Here is a 22,030-nt window from a genome sequence, read left to right as displayed (position 1 = left end):
CGTTTTAGCCTTCGCGAAAGACTCTGCTATGGTCGAAACGTCAGCCCATCTACATCCTCTGTGCATTATACCATAGGTCAAACCAAGAAAACAGAAGTAAAACAACACAAACAGTTGTATTGTTGTGATAGTGTAAAAAACTGGTATGCCTGTATAAATGCAAATTAAAGCCAGCAAATGAATACGTTCAAACTCGTAATGCTTCTTTAAAAGTCGACAACAAAAATTAATAAGAAACCTGTATTTGTTTTCCTTGTGTCACTTTTCATCGTATTGCTTCCTCTTTGATTTATTTCATTCATTGCACCCTTGAATGGAGCTCACGAAACTATCTTTTTGTTGTTGATAGACCTATTTAATGCAACCGAATGCGTATACCGGTGTCTCAAAAAAACCTATACACTTTTGAAATGGCTGCCGAATAAAAAAAAAATACGATTCTGTGGAAAAAGGTTTGTGTGTATGGATAGATTATGGTCTCAAACTTCACATGACACCAACAAGTCCGAAAATAATTCATGGCGAGGTGAACACTGCTCACTTTTGTGAAGGGTTTAAGATAAGGCTGCGCAGGAATAAGCCTTCCAATTTGAGAGATTACAAAATTGAGGGTGATGTAATAAGTTCATGCTCAAATACGATAAGTTTTGGTTTGCCGAGTGAATTTTATGTTACATTCATAAGTGAACATGGGTGGATTTCACAAAGAGAAAGGACTAGTCTTATCTCGAGTTAGGACCAGTTACTCGTCCAAACTTGGGACTATCCACGCAATTTGTATATCTCCTAGGACTAGTCCTAAGTTAGGACTAGTCCCAACTCTTTGTGAAATCGACCCCAGGAATTGCATTTTTGTTCTTGTGGCAATGTAACTTTCCTCGGTAGACTCAGTGGTGTCTTCATGTGAGTCACGATGGGGGTGATGGTACATGTAGCAATTTCCATGTTACAAACTGTGTTTTTCAAACATCTGTGACTTTGAATAAAAACCTTCATCCCGCATTTCAGTTATTGTAAGATGAGTTGAACATTTCATTGTTTTTTCTTAATAATCAGATGGGGATTGTGTACAAAGATTACTCAATAATACGGTTTTTTTTAAAACAGAAATGTCACAGATGTTGGCTACTTATTCTTCAGGATTGACCTGAAGTAGCCGAAATCTTGGACTGAATTGTGTAAGCTACAAAGGACTTATTACCCCTCACAAAGGGAAGGCTAATTCCTGCGTAACCTTATTTTCAACCCTTCTCAAAAGTGAGCATTACTCACACAATCATGAATTATTTTCGGACTTTATGGTGTCATGTGAAATATGAGACCATAAGCTATCCATACACCTAAACCTTTTCCTCCAGAATCATATACTTTTCATTCGACAGCCATATTATAATCAAAAGTGTATAGATTTTTTGGAGACACACGGTAGAGGAAATGGGCATTAAGGATGGCAGGCAGGTACGAACGGAATTACATTATTTTTGCAAGGAAACCTTATTACTGGAGGAAACGCAGAGGCCTATTCCCCAAATAACTAACGCCTATAATTAACTTCAGAATCATGTTTCTGGCTCCCCTTCTTTTCCCTGCGGCACTTTTGATCTTCTTGCTTCCTCTTTGATGTCTTTCATTCATTGCATCCTTGAATTGAGCTCATGAAAAACATCTTTTCGTGATGGACCTATAGGTACGGAATTTAATTTTGCAAGTAAACATTATTACTTGAGGAAACGAAGAGCATGTCAATCAAATTTACCATGGCCACGAGTTAACCAACTTATGTCTTGTTTCCGGAAGAAGAAACAAGGTTATCTTCCCGTGAAGTGTTGATTGATACGATAGCCTGACTACAATAACTTAGTTGTCAGTTCGCTCATCAGGCAACCTTTCTTTTGAAAATTGGAATCCTAAAAATTGGATCCTTATGATGAGCAACAATGAAAGAGCAGTATCGAACTCTTAGTTTTGTTTTGGTTGACACACCAGGCCTGAAGGCCAATTCAAGGTGTGGACTACAATTTTTTTTTTCCAGAGGCCATTGCCACCTATTTCTAGGGCTGAAACAGGGTTCACAGTCCATACGAATGTAGGCTTGGGTATCTTCAATTCGAAGCCTAGCCGGTAGAGCAGAAAGCACTACCTCCCAAATTTTAAATTGTAAGTTACGAAACGTTGCTGTTTCAAAGGCACTGGACACCTTTGGTAATTGGCAAAGACTAGTACATTATAAACCCACTAAGTGTATTCAAACAAATATGTTATGAAATATAAATTGGTCAACGAAGCCTGGAAGAGAATAATGACAGAAAAAACACCACCATTGTACGAATGTGTCAGATGCCTAAGAGAGGCTTCAGACCCGAAATATGTTTATCATCGGAGTGAGAAATTACCTCTTTCTCAAAAGCTACGTTACTTCAGCCGGAGCCGTTTCTCACAATGTTTTATCAACAGCTCTCTCCATTGCTCGTTACCAAGTACGCTTTTATACTAACAATTATTTTGAGCAATTACCAACAGTGCCTTTCAGGCAATGGGAACGTTTAAGTAAAGTCGGCATGTACTGACATTGTGCCTCCTATCATGGTTTTAGAATTAATAATAATATTACAGCCAAAGCCCCCCGTAGTCAAGACGCCATTTTGCACTTTGCAAGGGACGCAGAGCTAATTGTTATGTTATTACAGTAGCGCGGGTTTATAAGTCGCTGCTCCTTGTCCATTGGGGATCCCTTCTGAGGAGTTATTTTGTATATATTATCATTGTGATAATTGTTTGATTCGATAGGTCCATACTGTGTTTCTTACATTATAGCCACACTTGTTAAATCCCCCGCTATGGGATCATTTGTTTGGGTCGATACTGTATTTGCTGACCGGCAAGACTGTTGTGTGTGTTTTGTCTTAAGTCCAGTCCTCTGTTTGTGTCTGTTTTTTCTTTGTTTCAGTGTTGACTAATTATTCTTTGTAAACATGCATATGCATTGAGACCTGCTGTTATATTTTGTTCATTGGTGGCTCGACTCGACCACGGACCTCTACGGTTCACTTGACATTATTTTATAATCTCAATGCATATATGCATGTCATAAGGGACCATTGCCTACAAGCTTTGCTTCTTAAATGGATCCCTCCGCAGTGTCAACATTGTTATGCATCTATTTCTTCAAACCTATGTTGGGAAACGATTATTTTTCATTGTTGTAATGATTTCTTTTGACTGCCGTTTGATATTGTTTTTTATTGTCTTTTGATACTGTGAAAATAAAATGAGCCTTGAACCTTGATGGGATAAAGATGTACTCACACAAATACCCACAGATCAGAGCCAAACAATGACGAGAAACGTAAGTTGATGAGGTTTTTACCGACCGACCATCATCCATGCATAATCTAGTCGATATATGAAACCGCAAAATAATGTTCCTTCAGACATGCCAATCTCTGGGATCACAAAACTGTATTGTGAAACCCCAAAACCTGTATTTTTCATTAAAAACCCGTATTTTTGATAAACATTCGTAAACGTAATTTTCAGCCCTGCAATTTTAAGGCAGAATAGAGAAGGTGCGAAGGCCAATAAGTTATCGAACAGGTCATAAGCCTTATAAAACAAGTCAATTGGGGGGGGGGGGGGACGGGGAAAAATAATAGTTTAAAAAAAATTGAAAGATTAAATGAATCCTTATGCGAGTTTCTATAAAAAGGGATAGTGCATCATTATTGTTGTCAGGAAAGTACATTGTTTAGATCCATTATCAACTAATGCTCAATGAATATCCCCAGTGAACAACTTCCCTTACAGAGCATAGAAAAACGTTACTAACAAAACGTACAATATTGCTACTCACAAAACCAGCTTTGGCCACTCAATAATTAGCATTCAGTGAGCACAAAACAGTACTCAGCCCAAACATTTTGCTAATGCCAAATTGCTTGACAAAATTGTTTTCTACTTCGGGTAAAAACTACAAGCAGTTTCCGTTATTTTGTCAATTAAAGAACTGCAAAGACCGGACGTTTTTTCTAAAGCAGACACGTACTTTAAAGCCATTGGACCCTTTCGGTAAACACTATTGTCCAAGGCCCAGCCTTCGTGTATCACAACTTCTATATCAAATAACAAACCTGTGAAAATTTAGGCTCAATCGGTCATCGGAGTCTGGAGAAAATAACGGGAAAACCCACCCGTGTATCCGCGCGTTTCGCCGTGTCATGACATGTGTTTAAAATAAATCCGTAATTCTCGCTAACGAGAATTTATATTGTTTTACTGTTTTCTCAAAAAGTGAAGCATTTCATGGAATAATATTTCAAGGGAAGTCTTTCACCACTACCTTCTGTAAATCCTGTAAGTTATTTGTAAATCTGTGATTTTTTTTTTTTCCTGTACCGAAAGGGTCCAATGGCTTTAAGATGCGATCCAAAATAGAGTACAAAAATGATAAAATGAATGGTTTGATTATTAATTTGTCAACCAATGATTGAGTACCACACATTAGAACTCCCATACCGATATTGCAAAGCAACCTTAAAAATACACACCACTGAAAACATACAAAGCTTATTTGTGATATATGTTTTTAATTTTCATATTTATTCCCACTTTAGGAACAACCGAAACAATATTAACAAGGCTAACGGAATGGAAGAAAATACTGCACAACTTTATATAGAGTATACAGAACACAGCTACAGAATGATTTAGTTTCAAAACAATAATTGTTCAGAAGATTTTGTTCTAAAGGTCAAGGAATAACTTTATAGCTTCAACGTCAAGTGAAGAAACCACATTTTAAAGTAAACGATATAATAGAGTATTACCAGCCTTTTGTGTCAAACTTGCAAAGAAATTTTTGAAGGGAAAATAATGTTTCACAATTCCGAACCAGATCTTCACACATTTGTAACAAAACATTACTGGCTTTTTGCTTATAAAAGCCCCCGTAAATATATATCATTTGATTTAAGAAACGTATTTTACACTTATGTTACATAACCAACTAAAGTCCCTTCTTACACTATTTACAAACTAACTTACACTATAGTACATAAATCAAGAAATACAAATAAAACCTTCAGATAATAAAATTTAACTGGTAACTATGAGTGTTCTTGCCCAAAATAACTTGATCAGGATAGTCCTCTGCCCCGATCAGAGTATTCTCTCATTGGGAATATCAATGGTGCCCAACCAGGAAATAGTTATATGACAACAACCAATTCTTCCTTGCAAAGTCATTCCGAACCCAACAACCCGAAACGTTCGCATGCAGCACGCCATATCGCCCGCTAGTGTAGCAAAGTTTATTCTCGCTACAATCGGAAGCGCTTCTATCGCCCACTTTTAGCTTTGTGCAAGTCTTACATTCTTGGTTCCGTTTCCAGCTTCCGCGAATTTACTACAGACACACGTCAACTGAAACGACATCATGAAGAAAAGCGAGCCCTCTGTCAGGTTATCACGTTACGTTACGTTACGTTACGTTACGAGTGTGAGTCAGTGACTTCTTGGACCAAGACTACTCCAAACGAAGATATCAATGTCCAATTGGTAAAACTGGGGTGCACCTATTCCACCCAGATTGAGGTCCTCCACTCCCAATAAGGATATCAACACCTCGAATGGGTAAAACACTTTGATAATAATCAACACCTTCTTCCACAATACCCGCGACTAAATTAAGTAAAATAGTTTTCTAACGGCAAAACATGTATTAAAGCTAAATTACACTTGTAACATTATCTTTAAGATTTGTAACTTGACCATAAGACATCCCTTCACAAGAAATGCTAACAAAAATCACATGGGAAGGTCCATCAAGGCTTAATAATGAATAAACAAAAGTATAGGGAATGGTAGTAAGATGCTGACTTGGCGCTAAGTTGGTCCCAAATATTCAATACTCCCAATATTTGTATTTTCTCTAAATCATAGTTTTGTTAGATTCAATTGAATAGTTTTATATGTTTAAGAGGTGACTCATGAAGATGCTAATTTGCAGTCTACCTGTCCCTATGAACATCTCTTAAGTAAAATCTACAAGGGTCATTCCTCACTCTTTGGTGATATCAGGCCTGGAATTTCATCTTTGAGAGAGCAAGGATTTTCGTTTTACAAAAGGCAATTCTATTGCAAAATCTAAAAGTCTATGCCAATTTTACAAGGGCCCTTAAAGACAATGGACACTATTGGTAATTGACAAAGACCAGTCGTCCCACGTGGTGTATCTCAACATATGCATAAAATAACAAACCTGTGAAAATTTGAGCTGTATGAAAGAGATACCCTTGTCACAGGAAGTTGTGTGCTTTCAGATGCTTGATTTTGAGACCTCAAGTTCTAAATCTGAGGTCTCGTAATCAAATTCGTGGGAAATTACTTCTTTCTCGAAAACTACTTCACTTCAGATGGAGCCGTTTTATACAATGTTTTATACTATCAACCTCCCCCATTACTCATTACCAAGTGAGGTTTTATGCTAATATATATTTTGAGCAAATACCAGTAGTGTCCACTGCCTTAAGGGGCACCAACGCCAATAAAAGGGCAACTGACCTCTGTCGCCTCCATAGAATTCCAAGCAGGGATAGAGACGAAAACCCAAAGTGCATTTTGCACCAAATCACTTAAAAGTGAACCTGGAAGCTCTAAATGTGCACGTAGTTCCTTCATTTAGGTTCACTGTCTGCAGAAGCTATTAGCTTAAGTGAGATATTTAAGTACTTTCCATTGAAGAAGAAATAACAACTCTGAAATTCCTAATTCATGTACCCTGGGGACATACTTTCAATCATTGTTAATTGAGCAATCCTCAGAGTTAAACGTTGTCTGATTCGTTTGGGAAATGGTTTTAACCTCCACAAAAAGTGCAGCCTATGTTGACATCACTCGCAGATTACCCAACGACACTTTCTGGATTTGCATATTACGTGCACCAGACATTCAGGCCCGCAACTAACAGCAAATCCTGGAGACCTTTTTTAAATTTTATGTTAGTCGCCAGACACGCAAGGCTTGAAGGCCACTTCAAGGTGTGGGCTACAATCGTTTTTTTGTTTTTTTCCAGAGGCCATTGCCACCTACTTCTGGGGCTGAAACAGGGTTACCCCTTTTACAGTCCATACGGATGTAGGCTTGGGTATCTAATGAAATCTACTACTCGACTAGTCCCGCCTGAAATAGTCCTGACTTACTTTGAATTCCCAAGATGCATATTGTGTGCTGCAGGTTCATTAACACTCAAGCTTATTAATTACCCATACACCGATGTGTGTAAGCACTATATACTCAGTACTTTCCCGAGTCCTGTGAAAAAAATATCACCGGCATGTTACACGGGTGGGATTCGAACCCACGACCCATGCAATTCTAGAGCAGTGTCTTACCAACTAGACTACCAAAGTTGCCCGGTAGCTAGAGGCAGTTCGAATCCTATGTTTTAGCAGCGGGTACCGCAACAATATAATAGATATTAAATTTGCATCGGGGTTAAAGAATATTAATTTTATTTTAATATTAATTAAGACTCAAGCTGAAAGGATTAAAGGGTAGTGTCACTGATGTCTGATTGTGTTTCGTAAGTGAGGTTGTCGTCAATAGTGGTGAGCGACACAATTGGTTCACCAAGCAGGAATGACTATTTTGTAGTAGTCTTGGCGGCACGATTAAACGAGTAGTCTCCCACACTTAAGCCATTTGCAAGTTTAGATTTGAATAAGTTAATGAATAATATAAAGTGACTTCCCTTACCTTCATATAGTCATATAGTAAAAAAAAAAAAATTAAAAATTAAAATTCCTTAGACTCAGATAGTTGCTTAGTAGCATGGTTTTGGCAACCTTTTGCGTAGTTAAAAGTGGAAAAAAGGAAAGGAAAAAATTCTGCCAGACTAGTCCTACTGGCTAGTTTACTGAGCTCACACTGTTACATATGAATTACTGATGGTCTGTTAAGTTAAGTACCATGGTGCTGAAAGGAAACCATGAAACACAGACCAAAGCTGTTGGACTAGTAAAATGACAAGACAATGGGTCCCCCAGAAAGTCAACGGAGAAGTTAAGGGTTAAAGGAACACGTTGCCTTGGATCGGACGAGTTGGTCTATGAAAAGCGTTTGAAACAGTTTATGAAATGCATATGGTTAGAAAGATGTTTTAAAAGTAGAATATAATGATCCACACAAGTATCACTCAAAATTGCATGGTTTTCATTTTATGTCGCGAACTAACACGGTCGGCCATTTATTGGAGTCAAAAATTTGACAATTTGACTCCCATAAATGGCCGACCGTGTTTGTCGACGAGGTAACACGAAAACCACGCAATTTCGAGGCATATTTGTGTAGATCATTGTATTCTACTTTTACAACATCTTTCTAACCATATCGATTTTATAACGGTTACAAAACGCTTTTCAAAGACCAACTCGACCGATCCAAGGCAACGTGTTCCTTTAAACTTGTACACATCTATTGAGCAATCTTAGCTCTGTGTAAATTCGAGCTCATGTAGGACGCATTGAACCCATTTAATTTAGGACTCGCCATAACTCAAATAGGATAAATCCTAGCTTGTGTGAAATCGGCTGCAGAAGTAGATCAACCAACATGATTTAATTTTCTATCCGCAGCAAATTCCAGCATTTTCCAGGGAGACATAATAAAAGCCTGAATAAAAAAAATAAAATAATAATCCAACGAAAAAAAAACAGGTCATGTTCTTTATGCAATCACCATTACCATTCTCCATTTTAATCAATGTGTCATTTTACCACTACAAATCTTCACAATACTCTTTGCTGTTTCTGCTTCAATTAGTCAAGCTTTGAGTGCCTTCAAGGCCAGTCGTCAATTTGATAGCAATTGATAGGTCTATAGAGCTAATCCTGCAATCACCATTTGTGTCATGTTCCTGAATGCCTTAACAACCTTGATTGCTATCCCTTAATGCACTACAAAGGAGGCAGACTAATTTCTCTTTCCGTTCTTAATTTGGATTGGTTTACGTAGGGGAAAAAGGCTGCGTTTTACAGCGTGGTCTCAATCGATTTACTGGGCAGAGCAGCTCTGAGCTGTTCCCATTGGACGTTTTAGCGGGCCTATTAAGTTACCATGGCTGTGCAGAGGTCTTCCTCTTTCTGCATGTCGGTTTGACATAACGCTGGCGGTCAGTTGACAGGGAGGGCAGTTCACCTTGTGTCTCCATTGGATTTAATTTTTTCATTTTACAGAAAAGTCGCAGTATTTTAATCAAAAAAAGTCAAATGGCAACATGGATTATAAGTAACAGTTAAATTTCAGCTTCTTATGATTCTGTTGCACAACAGGAACCTCTCTAAACCTGGGCACAGCTTCATAGAGATGCTTAGACAGCAATTATTGCTTACAGTTTTCTGCTAAGCAAAAACACGTAACGAAATATAAGTCCAGGTGGGAATGCACAATAGAAGCAGCAGCCATCAGCGTGGCAGCGCAAGAAAAGTACCCAATGGGAACTCGGATTTAGTCTTACTCTTAATTATTGACCCAAATCCCCTGACGTCATCATCAGAGTAATCTTGGATGCGCCATTTTGGTGGTCAATGTCTGTGTGTTATTCAGAGAAATGCGCATTTAAGCCATGCGGCGTTTACTTGTAAACCTACTGACCACCAACATGGTGAGCGTGGCATCAGTCGCCATGTGTGACGCGCGTGCAAGGGGTCAATAGTAGTTACTGTACCTACACTCTGTACAGTGCTAATTAACCTAATCAATGTAAGCCACCGCATCTTTAAGACGTTTCTCATAGATGACATATTTTTCTCGTACTTGCTCCATATGGTCTTGCTCTTCCTTATCCAAGATGCGGAGAAAGTTCTGTAGTTCAGGCACGGTGAACGCTTCCCACTGAAACGCAAAGAAAAAGTACACTTAGTTTTCTAACGAGCACATCTCCCATGAACAGTGCCCCAACATAATGATGGTTTGCTTCTGGACACTAATGGCAATTACTCAAAATAATTGCTAGCTTATAAACCTCACTTGGTAACGAGCAATGGAGAGCTGTTGATACTGTAAACCATTGTGTGAGAAACAGCTCCCTCTAAAGTACCGTAGTAATTTCTGACTCAAATACTCAAAGAAACATATTTGTGCATGTTTTTTTCTTTTCATTTTTTTCTTTCATTTTTTTCTTGCAACTTTCTTCTTTCTTATTTTCTTGCAACTTTGATGACCCATTGAGTCCACATTTCCACAGATTTGTTATTTCATGCATATGATGGGATACACTGAAAGACGATACTTGTCTTTGACTGTTAACAAGGATGAACCTTCCATAATCTCCCTGCAAACTCCGTTCTGACAATTCTAACCTCCTAATTAAGCCTCCCCCCTCTAAGAAAACCAAATGATGCCACTTTTGGCACTGCATTAGAGAATCAAAATAATTGCCAGGAAACCCAAGAATAGACCTTAATCATGCTGCCTCCATCTTGGTCATGTTTCTTGTATCGCATAACAATAACGAATGCTAATAATCATTTTGCAAATAGGAACCAGACTAGTTTGTTCTTCCAGCCTCAGTTTGGTAACATTGATATGAATGGGAGATATTCAAGATGGCTGCACCGTGATAAAGGTCTAAAGATAAGTTGCAATAGGCGCCATCTTTATGGGAAAATTTTGGCTTGCAGGCGCGTCGAGCGCTCAGTTTATTAACGCAACCACGCTATTTACTAACCAATCAGGCAACAAGTTGTGTGAAATGTGCTGCATGTCATTTTTGCGCAAAACTCAAGGCTGTGTGTGTTCCAAATTGCCCACAAAGATGGCCGATTTACATCATGTGGGAACTATCTATAGCGCACCTCAATCTGTCCGGTCTCATTCTCCCGTAGCTCGTATCTCTTGGTTTGATTATCACCTCCCCATAGTAGTCTTAGGAGCAGTGGTCTGTCTTCATCGGCTAGCTTTCTCATTAACACTAGAGAAGGGGGAAAGACAAACAAAAACAATAAACATGTTAGACAACAGTTAAATCTTCTCAAGTTGTAGACAGTTCCCAGTGTTGTAAACATGGTTCACAACAAAGCCTGTGTTTTTTGGTTTTGTTTTTAAGTTACTCCTAACTAACATGTAAGATTTGATAAAACATTTTTGTTTTACTTCAAGTTTGCCCTAACCAAGGCTAAAAGTCACTCTTGGTACATGGCAACAAAGAAATTTTAAGATGAAAATAACGGAGGGAGTTGAAGGAAAATATTGCAGATTATAGGATGGAGGGAATTATGCACCCCAGGCAACTGCAAAAATAATAAAAGATTTATCACTGTGCATCAAATAAACAAGAAATAAATTATTTACTTATAAAATCAAAATCAATTTTGTTGAGTGATTAAGTTTTTGTTAACGTTGAATAACACGTTTTTGTCAGTCTAAAGAAAGTTCGTTTACATTTTGTTCACAGTTCTAAAAAAGTCCTACATAAAAAATTTAAAAAATTAAGTCCAATGTCAAATTGACCCTTTCATTTTGACGCAACCGATTGACAAGGTGGCAGATATCTGAATGGTGGTTTTTGAATGCATAAAAGAAAGCATTTTGCAAAATAAAATTATTCTGGACAAATTGGACTTAACCTTGAGGTAATTTTGTGTAATTCTATTTTGATAACCTATTTACTGAATAAAAACAATACATTCTAAATTGTGGGTCAGTTCATCCAGGAAGCAGAAGTACATTGTAGCCAACACATAAATTATAAAAGAATCTTGTTTTGTTTGCCTTTAACTCAGCAAAACAGAACTTCCTTTGAATGTAAATTTCTTTCAGATTTTCCCTTTGCAAAATGAAAATGGCCATGCAATATTTTACTCAAATTTTACTCAAAACCAAGTAAATACATGCGCTGCCCAAGTAAAATAAAATTCACTCACTACTCAGGACTGTGGTCAAACATAACTCATAAAAGAAGCTAAATTTCCTCAGGAACACAACTTCTTTACAAGCAATTCAAGGAGTTTTGATGAAGAACCTTGGACTGCTTCTTTTCTACCTTTATTTTGTCAAACTAAAATAAATAAATAATGGAACAGATTTCTAACCAGACAATGGGGTGTAGAGATCGTAAAAGAGAAATTTAGAGATCGTAAAGCTATATAAAAATTTGATTAAGTTTGAAAACCACTGAAGTCGAGTTTGTTCTTAGAAGTCAACCTTCACAGATGTCTCTTTCATTTTGAAGTGTACAAATCAAATTAAAAACCAGCAGCCCAACAACTTACTCTAGTTGATTACAATACTATAGGTTCGATACAAATGGCTTCAGTCCCTAGAGACCAAATTAAGAATATTGAACTATGTTTGTCCCCAATTTGCTAAAAGCTTTGAAGATAATGGAGGGGCGTACAATTATTCTACCTCAATGGTTAAATTTTCTCAAAGAGTCTGACCAACATTTCACAACAACCTTTTTAAAATTCAGTGATTTTCTCCTTCTAATTATGTGGTTGTATAGCGCCCTCTGGAGGACACATTTGTTATCAGGAGCTGTAACCTCAGTGTGGCAGAGAAAGTATTTTTGGGGGTACAGGGTTGGATGAATTACTTGTCCTAACTTTGAGCTAAGTTTTTAATAATCCCTAACGAGTATTGGGACTAGTCCTAAAAGACAGTGGACACTTTTGGTAATTGTCAAAGACTAGCCTTCACAGTTGGTGTATCTGAACAAAATGCATAAAATAACAAACCTGTGAAAATTTGAGATCAATTGGTCATCGAACTTGCGAGATAATAATGAAGGGAAAAAACACCCTTGTCACACGAAGTTGTGTGCCTTTAGATGGTTGATTTCGAGACCTCAAGTTCTAAATCTGAGGTCTTGAAATCAAATTTGTGGAAAATTACTTCTTTCTCAAAAACTATGGCACTTCAGAGGGAGCCGTTTCTCACAATGTTTTATACCATCAACCTCTCCCCATTTATACTCATCACCGAGAAAGGTTTTATGCTAATAATAATTTTGAATAATTACCAATAGTGTCCACTGCCTTTAACATGTGTAAAATAAGCGATCTATTTTCGTGCTTAAGCAGCTCTATGAAGTTGGGCCCTGGTCAACAACAACCATGAGCTGAGCCTCACCTTCGCCACCTTCACCACCCTCATCGGTGCGTTCAAAGAGAGCAAACTTCCGGCAGTTATCAATCACTTGAATGTGACTGAGTACGCCTTGGATCACCTGAATAGCTGTGGATTCACTGGCTATCTGAATATCCTGACAATCGCAAAGGGAAAATAAGAACAGAATTATTCGAAAAGGGCCATGGAAAACTTGACTACGAGGTATAACTTTTAAGTGATCAGTAGTTATCTTTTAAGAAATTGAAGATAATTATACTATGAAAATTATTTCTACAGGGTAGTAGGCCTACAAGGTAGTGAAACAAAATTAAAAAGAAAGTTAGTGAATCAAACTCTACCTTTTAAGTTATTGGAAAAGAGCCATGGAAAGCTAGACTTACGAGGTATAACTTTTAAGTGATCAGTAGTTAAGTCGTTCTTTAAAGAACATACAAAGAAAATGAATTCAACAAGATAGTAGTAGGCCTACAAGGTTGTAGAACAAAAATTGAGTCAGTGAATCTTGGAAAAATCTTACTTTTAAGAAAGCGAAAACTAGAAAACTAATTTAAAACCAATATTAATAGTAGAAAAGTGTTACTATTAGGCCTACTTGGAAAGTATTATTTTCAAAAAGAGAGAATACTAGCCAAATATATGTTTTAACAAAATATGAATAGTAGTAAAATATTCCTATAAAATAAAGTAGTGATAACATGAGAAGAGTAGATAGTAGAAAGGTAAAACTTTTAAGAAAGAGATTTTAAGGCAACAGGATTTTCAAACTAAAAGAATAGTAGAAACACATTACTTCTTAAGAAAAGTTAATCCTGGGAAAATATCACTTAAAAATGTATCAAGTATGCAATCAGGGGAACATGGGTAAATGCAGATATACATGAGACAAAATATAAGCAATGAAATATCGGATAAAAAAATAGCAATTATAATGTCAGATCATGACATGATTCACAAATCCATGCCCTGCAAATAGTACAGAGCAAGAATAGCAAAAAACAGGATGAGGTTTAATGTCACAAAATAATCAACAATTATAATCAAGTAGATTTTTTGTCCCTGTAGTAACAATGGGGAGGAATCAATGAAGCAGAATATGTGAATACAATTGTGTACAAATATAAACAATGACCATGTCCTATATCCACAAAGAAAATACAATACATTTATAAAAATGAGGGGGGGGGGGCAGGCCTGTGTGCTTTATGTTTGAAAAGGCAAGAGCACCAAGGCATTTTATCTTTGGTAAAGGGCACCCTATAAGGAAATTGTAAATTGAAAAGGGCACCAAGGCAGGGGGCATGGAGGTAATCTGCATTGCCTCCTTGGGGTATCAGGTCTGGTTCTATGATGATATATTAGGGGGGGGGGGGACATTGGAGGGGGAAAAGTTCATTTACACTGTTCAGTTCTTAGAGGGAAAAAGAAAAGGTTAAACGACAGGAAATATAAAGAAAAGGGGAAATTGATCATTGGTTAAAGATTTATACATGAAAATGATGTCAGACAAAGTTGTTTATCATCTATATAAATTTTATACAGTCACTGGCAAATCAACCTCATCTGATTTCTATCATTGCATGCACACGGAATGGGTGCAAAACAAAAAATGACAAATAGTTACTCAACATTTTGCATTAGGTGTCTTTATAACCAAAAGTGTACACATGACAATGGATGGGTACAAAGCGTGCATTGTCATGACTATCACTACGAAACATTCACTCCGTTATCACCTGGACCACTCAGGAAATAAGGAGTGAAGTAACCATTTCCTCCTGAGGGAGGGAGGTATGGCACAGTGCCAATTTCTGTACAATTGACTGCTGCAAGTTCCATTCAAACTACGGCAGATCAATCCCTTGACGCATGTGTACACATTACTATTATGTATTCTAGGAGGGATGGGATTATTCACATCACATTCAAGAACAACTTACTGCACATGGTCAAAAATATTAACATGATGCAATTCCGGTTTCAATGGCGTCACAAACGAACCATTCAAAAAAACCATAACAAAAATGTACAGTACACAGGCATGTGAGTTACTACCCATGAAAAAAAGAGGAAAAGGGAATACCAGGCAAGAAAAAAAAGAGGAAAAGATAATATTCCTATCCTTTTGTACACAGAAAGTGAAGAACAAAAGAGGAAAATCAGAACCAAAAAAGAGGATATCAGCTGAAAGAGAAAGTCTCACATGCCTGAGTACAGAAGAAACAAAAGTGCATTTATAAGCACGAGCATGTCCAGTCACAAACAGATATTTGCCTGTGACACCTTTACACTGTATGGTTTATGTATACATTGAACTTTCTACACATAATCAGAGCAATAAAATCACATTTTCAAAGATGAGACAGAAACGAAAGTGAGAAAAAGCAATATTAGAACAAATTTAAAAGCAGAGAGAATCCACCCTCTCTAATGCCAAAAAGAGAACACACTGATAATAATTATAATAATAATAATAAGAGACATGTATATAGCGCTCTTACACGAGGTACCACAGTGCTTTACAAGAAACTAAACAATAAGCAAATAAATAAATAATGGCACTGATAATGGGAAAACAGTCAAAGCAATCAGTCATTGAACAGGAAAGTACACACTACCTGAACATATCAATTTAAATCCTTCTTAAGATCTTCAAATCTACAATGTGGAGAAGGGGTACAAAGTACAAGACACCTCATCCGGCACCTCGTAAAGGTCACACCAAAGTTCGTACTGCATTCGCGTTCGCATTCAGAGGAAGTGTGAACCCAGCTTGAGGCATGTTTTTAATACTTGAATTTAAGCCAGTTCAGTTTGGACAAGCAGTGTCTCTATTGAACCAGCTTGTTTCAAAAGCTAGGTCAGTTCGAACAGGGCCCAATTTCATAGAGCTGCTTAGAAGCACGAAAATTTGCTAAGCATTGAAATTCTTCCTTGATATAAACAGGATTACCAACCAAATTTCCATTCGCCGCATATTGCTTGTTATTGGTATTCAGCTGTTGTTTGCTTACCCTGAAAATCACGCGGAAATTTGGTAGGTACATGTAATCCTGTTTTTTTATCAAGGCAAAAATTTCATGCTAAGTAAATTTTTCTGCTTAGCAGCTCTATGAAATTGGGCCCAGGTTTCAACTTCTGTTTGGGTGAAAATCTGTGAACACTTTCATGGTCAGTTGCCTCACCTCGTATGTATCCTTGGGTAGAAAGAACGATGTTCTCCGTCGACTGTGATCGACGCTGTGGTCATACGGCCGTAACGTGCTACATACTTTGGGAAGAGGTGTACCGCTAGGAATGCTGATTGGTCGAGAGAGGTTCATGTGAACTCTGATGCTGCTGACGAATATTAAACTGTCACTTTCCTGTTTTAAAAAAACAAAGAGCAAATATAACTAGCCATTTCAAACTGCTTGCCAACAAAAAGGACGTGTGCTATGAATGCAAACAAAAAGTAAATGGTCTGATTTTATTGACACTACGTATATGTACATGTAGCAGAGTAATTTTCAAAAGCTTTTTAAGCCTTCGAGAAAGACTCTGCTAGGGACGAAAAGTCGGGCCATTTTCTGTAAAAAAAAAACCTAAGAGCAGACAGAATCTTTGATAAGTTTGCAGCCAATAAATAATAGTCAGTAATTTAACAAGTACTGAACAAGTGTAGAAGTGAACTTTGGGGCAATTTGAACTTCCGAGTTAAGCTGTTTTAACCTTAATGAAAAACATCAAAGCCACTTCGGAATGTCACCTGCGCATGGCTGTTACTGCTGACAACGGATTTTGTCTATCTCCCGTAACCTTTTTGACAATTGTCAAAAGGTTACGGGAGATAGACAAATTGTCAAAAGGTTTCGGGAGATAGACAAAATCCGTTGTCAGCAGTAACAGACATGCGCTGCTGACATTCGGAAGTGGCTTATTGTGATCAGTTTTAATGGCGTTATTATTAAAGGTGTTCTACAGGTTTGGTAAGGATAAAAACACCATTGTTTAGTTAAAGGGTACGTTCAGACGTGGGGTTAAACTAGTCCTTAATCCAAAAGTGCTAAACTAACCCTGCGGGGGAACGCAATATTCTGGTCCGCGAGGGTTAATTTGACCCACTGAGCTGGGCTAAACTAAACCAAAAAAATTGGTGGACTAGCCTAACTAAGCCCAGGTTTTACGACCAACCCCCCGCTGCGAGGCCCAGTAAACCATCGTTGGAACGCAACTGACCTGCTACATCCGGTCTATTTTAGCCCAAATGACCGCGGCAACAAAGGTGACGTCATTCCACGTGTATGGATGGATCAGCAGCGAGTATTAGGTGGTGTCTGCATGAATCCATGGAGCTATACTATAATATCTCCTTGCGTCTCTCCGCTGCCTTCCCTTTCTGTTACCATTAAGAGTTGGGGCCCGGTATTCCCCTTCGCCGAAAATGTTTGAAATGGACGTCGCACGAAAACAAGTTCTCATTTTTAATAGCACTTTTTAGTTTTTAAATTCACTTCTTCTGTGCGCAACGCTACTTTATGATAACGAACGGGTTTTGCTTTGAAGAAAGTGGCATCTAATCACAGCTAAGCTACACACACGGGATCGACAATGTTAAGACAAAAGTTTTGGTTTGAAAACTAGGTTGTATCTGGTTCCTGCCCTCAAACACTTTACGTAACAGTTATACGAGTACCAGACTAATGTTGAATTGAAAAACAATTTTTAACGTAACATGAGAATGTGTGTAGGCTACGACTTCTCAATGACTAAGTTGTGATATATTTACAAAAGTTCACACTCGAAAATAATTTGGAGCTTTCAACAACAACGTGTAAATGTTTCGTTCATCGAGGGCAGTGCGGAACGGAAACTTCAGCGGGCCCAATAGAATGGCGTTTATGCTTGGGCCAAGCAAGGATATGAAGTGATTTTGCCGTCTTTAAAGATGGAATACATGATGACGCATGAGGTTTGTAGAGACGATAGCGGATCGAAACCCTGTGGAAAACGCATGGACAATGTAACAAACCGGAACCAGCAATGGTAAGGTTCGCCGATGCATGACCCAATAATCAACATCGTGGGCTAGTTTAGTCCGCTTGACCAGAATAAACTCACTGTGTGAACCCAAGCCAATTTTGGACTTAGTCATGTTTATCTTTTGGACACCCGCGGTGCTCGGATTAACGACTAGTTTAACCCCACGTCTGAACATACCCTAAGTCTGAAAGCTTACTGATGTTGACAAAAGCCAAGTTTATAATCCAACAGCAGCAAGGTTAAGGTTTTTTTCTACAGGTGTTAACATAAACTTTTAAAGAATTAAAGGGAAGACACACTATTGGTAATTGGCAAAGACCAGTGTTCTCACTTAGTGTATCTCAACATATATGCATAAAATAACAAGCCTGTGAAAATTTGAGCTCAATTGGTCATCAGAGATGGGAGGAAATGATGAATTAAAAAACACCCTTGTATGACGAATTTGTGTGCTTTCAGATAGGAATAAAAGACTTCTAGCTAGAAGTCTTTTATTATTTAAGTGAGAAATTACCTCTTTCTCAAAATCTATGCTACTTAATAAGAGGGAGCTGTTCCTCACAATGTTTAATACTATCAACAGCTCTCCAATGCTCGTTACCAAGTCAATTTTTAAGTTAATTTTTGTTTTGAGTAACTACCAAATGTGTACCTTCCCTTTAAGCATGACTCAAACTTCCTGAGAAATAGAAAGCGATAAAAATTGTTTTTGTCACAAAATCGCATCAAATACTTTGGAAGAGTTGAAATGTGTTCAACTCCTACAAAACATTCGCAGTGAAAACAGGACTGTGATGTCAAAATTTGCATTCCCAGGAAGTATGAACCCGTTACCGGGCTTTATATGTAGTTTAGTTTATTATTCATGACAATTAGTTTTAACACAGATACAATTCAGGTATGCAACTGAAATTTGTCCCGAAAAAAGAAGAACGTTTCCAGGAACACCAATACTTAAAGATCCTAAAACTGCAGCTTACCAGTTTGATTGGGTAAAGATCAACCTTGGTGTTAAACTCTTCAATTCTCCACATCAGCTCTTGCCTTGACAATCCAGAGAGCGAAATCGTGCCGTCAATTCCGTCCTAAAAGTACAAATTTAACACTATATTAATCCAAGTCATAATCAATAAAACAAAAACGAAGATTTATGTTCTTAAAATAAATAGTTCGGATATTGGTGACCCTCAGCAGGAAAATTTTGCCACCTATAATAGCGGGCCCCATTTTGTTGTGTCAGTGAAAAACTCCTAAAGCCCGGTTCATACTTCCTGCTAATGCGAAACGAATGCTGCGAATATCGGAGCGAGGGCAAATTCATGTCAAGTTCCCTTGCATTCGCATTCGCAGGAAGTATGAACGGGCTTTAGTTACATTACAATATGCGTGAGTTTGAAATTGAAGTATGTTGTATCATGGAGGTAGAAACCTCCATGGTTGTATCTTGCTTTAGCCGGGTGTACACATTATACAAGTAAACACTGAGATACAATGTTTTTTACCCAGAGATTCTCAAGCAGAACGTCTTTGCAAAATCAAGATGCAAAGTTTTTGTACTGACGCTACGGTTTTATGCACATGATGTATCAAACATGTAGTTGTAGCTACAGTAAACACATGTGCCTATACACAATCTGTACAACTTCAGTGTCAATTAAACGTTTTAAAACCCCCAAAATCTTACCCTGTTCCAAAGAGACTGTGGCATTTCAGATGTCTGTGTACGTTCTTGTGATTAAAAAAGCACTTTCTAAATGTGCTCATCTGACTCTAATGTAGAATTTGTCACAAGGTTCAACGTGTACACAATGTATGTTGTCTGAGGTGAAACTTATTCCTTGTAACAGTTAATGAATGACAAAACAGAACGCCATCAGTGTTTATAATGTATGTCATCACAAAGATCTGGTCACACCCATGTCATTAATATGCTACAAGTAATGTATGTTAATCATGGGATAGTTATGAAGCTTTCTAAATAAAGCAAACTTGCATGGGTAACTTGACACTTTTGTAACAAGGAAGGCTAAACGGCGTGTTTTTTGTTTGTTTCAATCGATGAATGCAGGCCTCATACTTCACAAAGTCAACCAAGGCGATTGCCTCCATTGCCTTGGTGCCCAATTTCCTCATAGGGTGCCCTTTTCTCAAGGAGAAAATGCCTCTGGTGCCCTAGCCTTTTCATAAAGGAAGCATTCAGTACAGGCCTCTGTACGTGTGTAATGCAGTGCTGTAGTCGAGTCCCTGTTGTCCAAGATGGACTCAAAACCGATCTCCAGTCCAAGTCTGAGTCCCGCGAGTCCTCCCCGCCAAGTCAAAGTCCCTTTACATGTATGTCAGAGCCCTTCATGTCTAGATAGTAGAGTTAGTCCTGTTGGTTATCAAGGTCTAAAGCCGAGTCAAGCCGAGTCACATGGTTTGAGTCCAAGTCTAAAATTTAAGTCACAATGACTCAGAGAATGAGTCCGAGTCCACAGAAAATGGACTGCAGCCTGGTTGTTCAGTCCGAGACTGTACTGGACTCTCCATGAAGGTGCCTGCATATCAGCAAGCCTGTAATTACCTGAAGACCATGGCCTCTGTTGCCCTCGGTTTTGGCCTTGGTACACTAACATGGAGATTTTCTGATTTAAAGGCACTTTTACATACAGCACAGACAAAACAATGACAGGTTCGGCAAATTTGTCCGTATACATCCAAACCAAACAGTGCACTCTGAAAGTATCCACCATGAAACCGCCACCATATCCCCAATGTAGGATATTAATGAAAGTGCCCTTTGCAAAATGAAAAGGGGCCTTGCCCTCTCAAAGAGGATCCTGTATCAGGACTGGACCCAATTTCATGGCTCTGCTTACCGCAATCAAAGAATTTGACGCGCGCGGAAGTACATGTAAGGAATTCCGCGCTTACGTCAAGCGTACTTTGACAGGTTAGCAGGGAAGTTTAGCTTGTGTGCGTGCATGCTCCCCATTACAAGGCATTCTAGGCTTACACAGGTAGTGCAGAAATTCGGCGCTTGACCTGCAAGCAGAGAATGGTGATCGTAAGCACAGAATTCGGCGGAAAGCAGAGCCACGAAATTGGGCCCTGGTGACTGTCCACATTCTAAAACACATTGATATGACAAAACCCATCACTCATTTTAAATCATAACTCTGCATAATCACCTGGGGGGGATCCTTCCATTTCATCATAGTTACATGTATGACCAATGCCTCACCATGAACCAAGCAAACACCCATGGGAGCCATGCTTGCTAGGCCTGATGCAGAGTGGACCCTTACATGTATCAAAAATTAATGTTTGCTCTTTTAAGGACAATTTATTTACCTTGGTGAGTGGTGTTTTGGCATACAACCATCACAAGACTCAGAGTTTCGTAAAATAGGCTGTGAAGGCAACTGCCCTGGTTGCAATTTGTTTTTCTTGACATAAAAATTGCCTTGCTCAAAATGGTTTCCGATGTTTTAATTTTACGGATTCCTTTTTTTTAATCGATTTAGAAAAATCCCAATGAAATACACAACGACAGGCGGTTTTGATACAACATAAAAGAAATTGCACTCTGGCCATGGTGTCCCCCAGAAAAAAAAACTTGCATGAACTTAATCTCAAAGTTTTGTAACAGGAGCTGCACTGACCAAAAGGAAATTGGCCTTGTCAACTATTAAAAAAGTGCAATGGAGTGCACAGTGGTATCTTGCAATAGGCCTTCATACTGTACACTATTCAATTGAGCTCGATAAACTTGCCTTAATGGCAGATGACAAGTTCATCAAGTTGAAAATTAATGCTAAGTTCCCATCACAAACATGACAAAAGCGACTCATGGTACCAAATATACAGCTGTATGACCTGACTTTAAAGCGAGGGGAGAGACAAC

The 22,030-nt window shown here is 38.2% G+C and overlaps 1 protein-coding gene across 1 annotated transcript in view; it reads right to left on the bottom strand.

Moving 5' to 3' along the window:
• Positions 1-8,396: 8,396 nt before the first annotated feature.
• Positions 8,397-22,030, bottom strand: part of LOC117307066 (ras association domain-containing protein 1-like) — a 34,891-nt gene continuing 21,257 nt past the window's right edge. Inside the window, exons 3-7 of the mRNA XM_033791717.1 lie at positions 19,125-19,229; positions 16,308-16,487; positions 13,126-13,258; positions 10,851-10,966; positions 8,397-9,888 (exon numbers count right to left, since the gene is read on the bottom strand). Coding sequence (XP_033647608.1) covers positions 9,748-9,888; positions 10,851-10,966; positions 13,126-13,258; positions 16,308-16,487; positions 19,125-19,229 — 675 coding nt within the window. The 3' untranslated portion in view covers positions 8,397-9,747. The remainder of the gene's footprint in view (positions 9,889-10,850; positions 10,967-13,125; positions 13,259-16,307; positions 16,488-19,124; positions 19,230-22,030) is intronic.

This window comes from Asterias rubens, chromosome 2 (assembly GCF_902459465.1).
Source record: "Asterias rubens chromosome 2, eAstRub1.3, whole genome shotgun sequence".
Taxonomy (NCBI): Eukaryota; Metazoa; Echinodermata; class Asteroidea; order Forcipulatida; family Asteriidae; genus Asterias; species Asterias rubens.
This window is presented reverse-complemented; position numbering and strand designations above follow the sequence as displayed.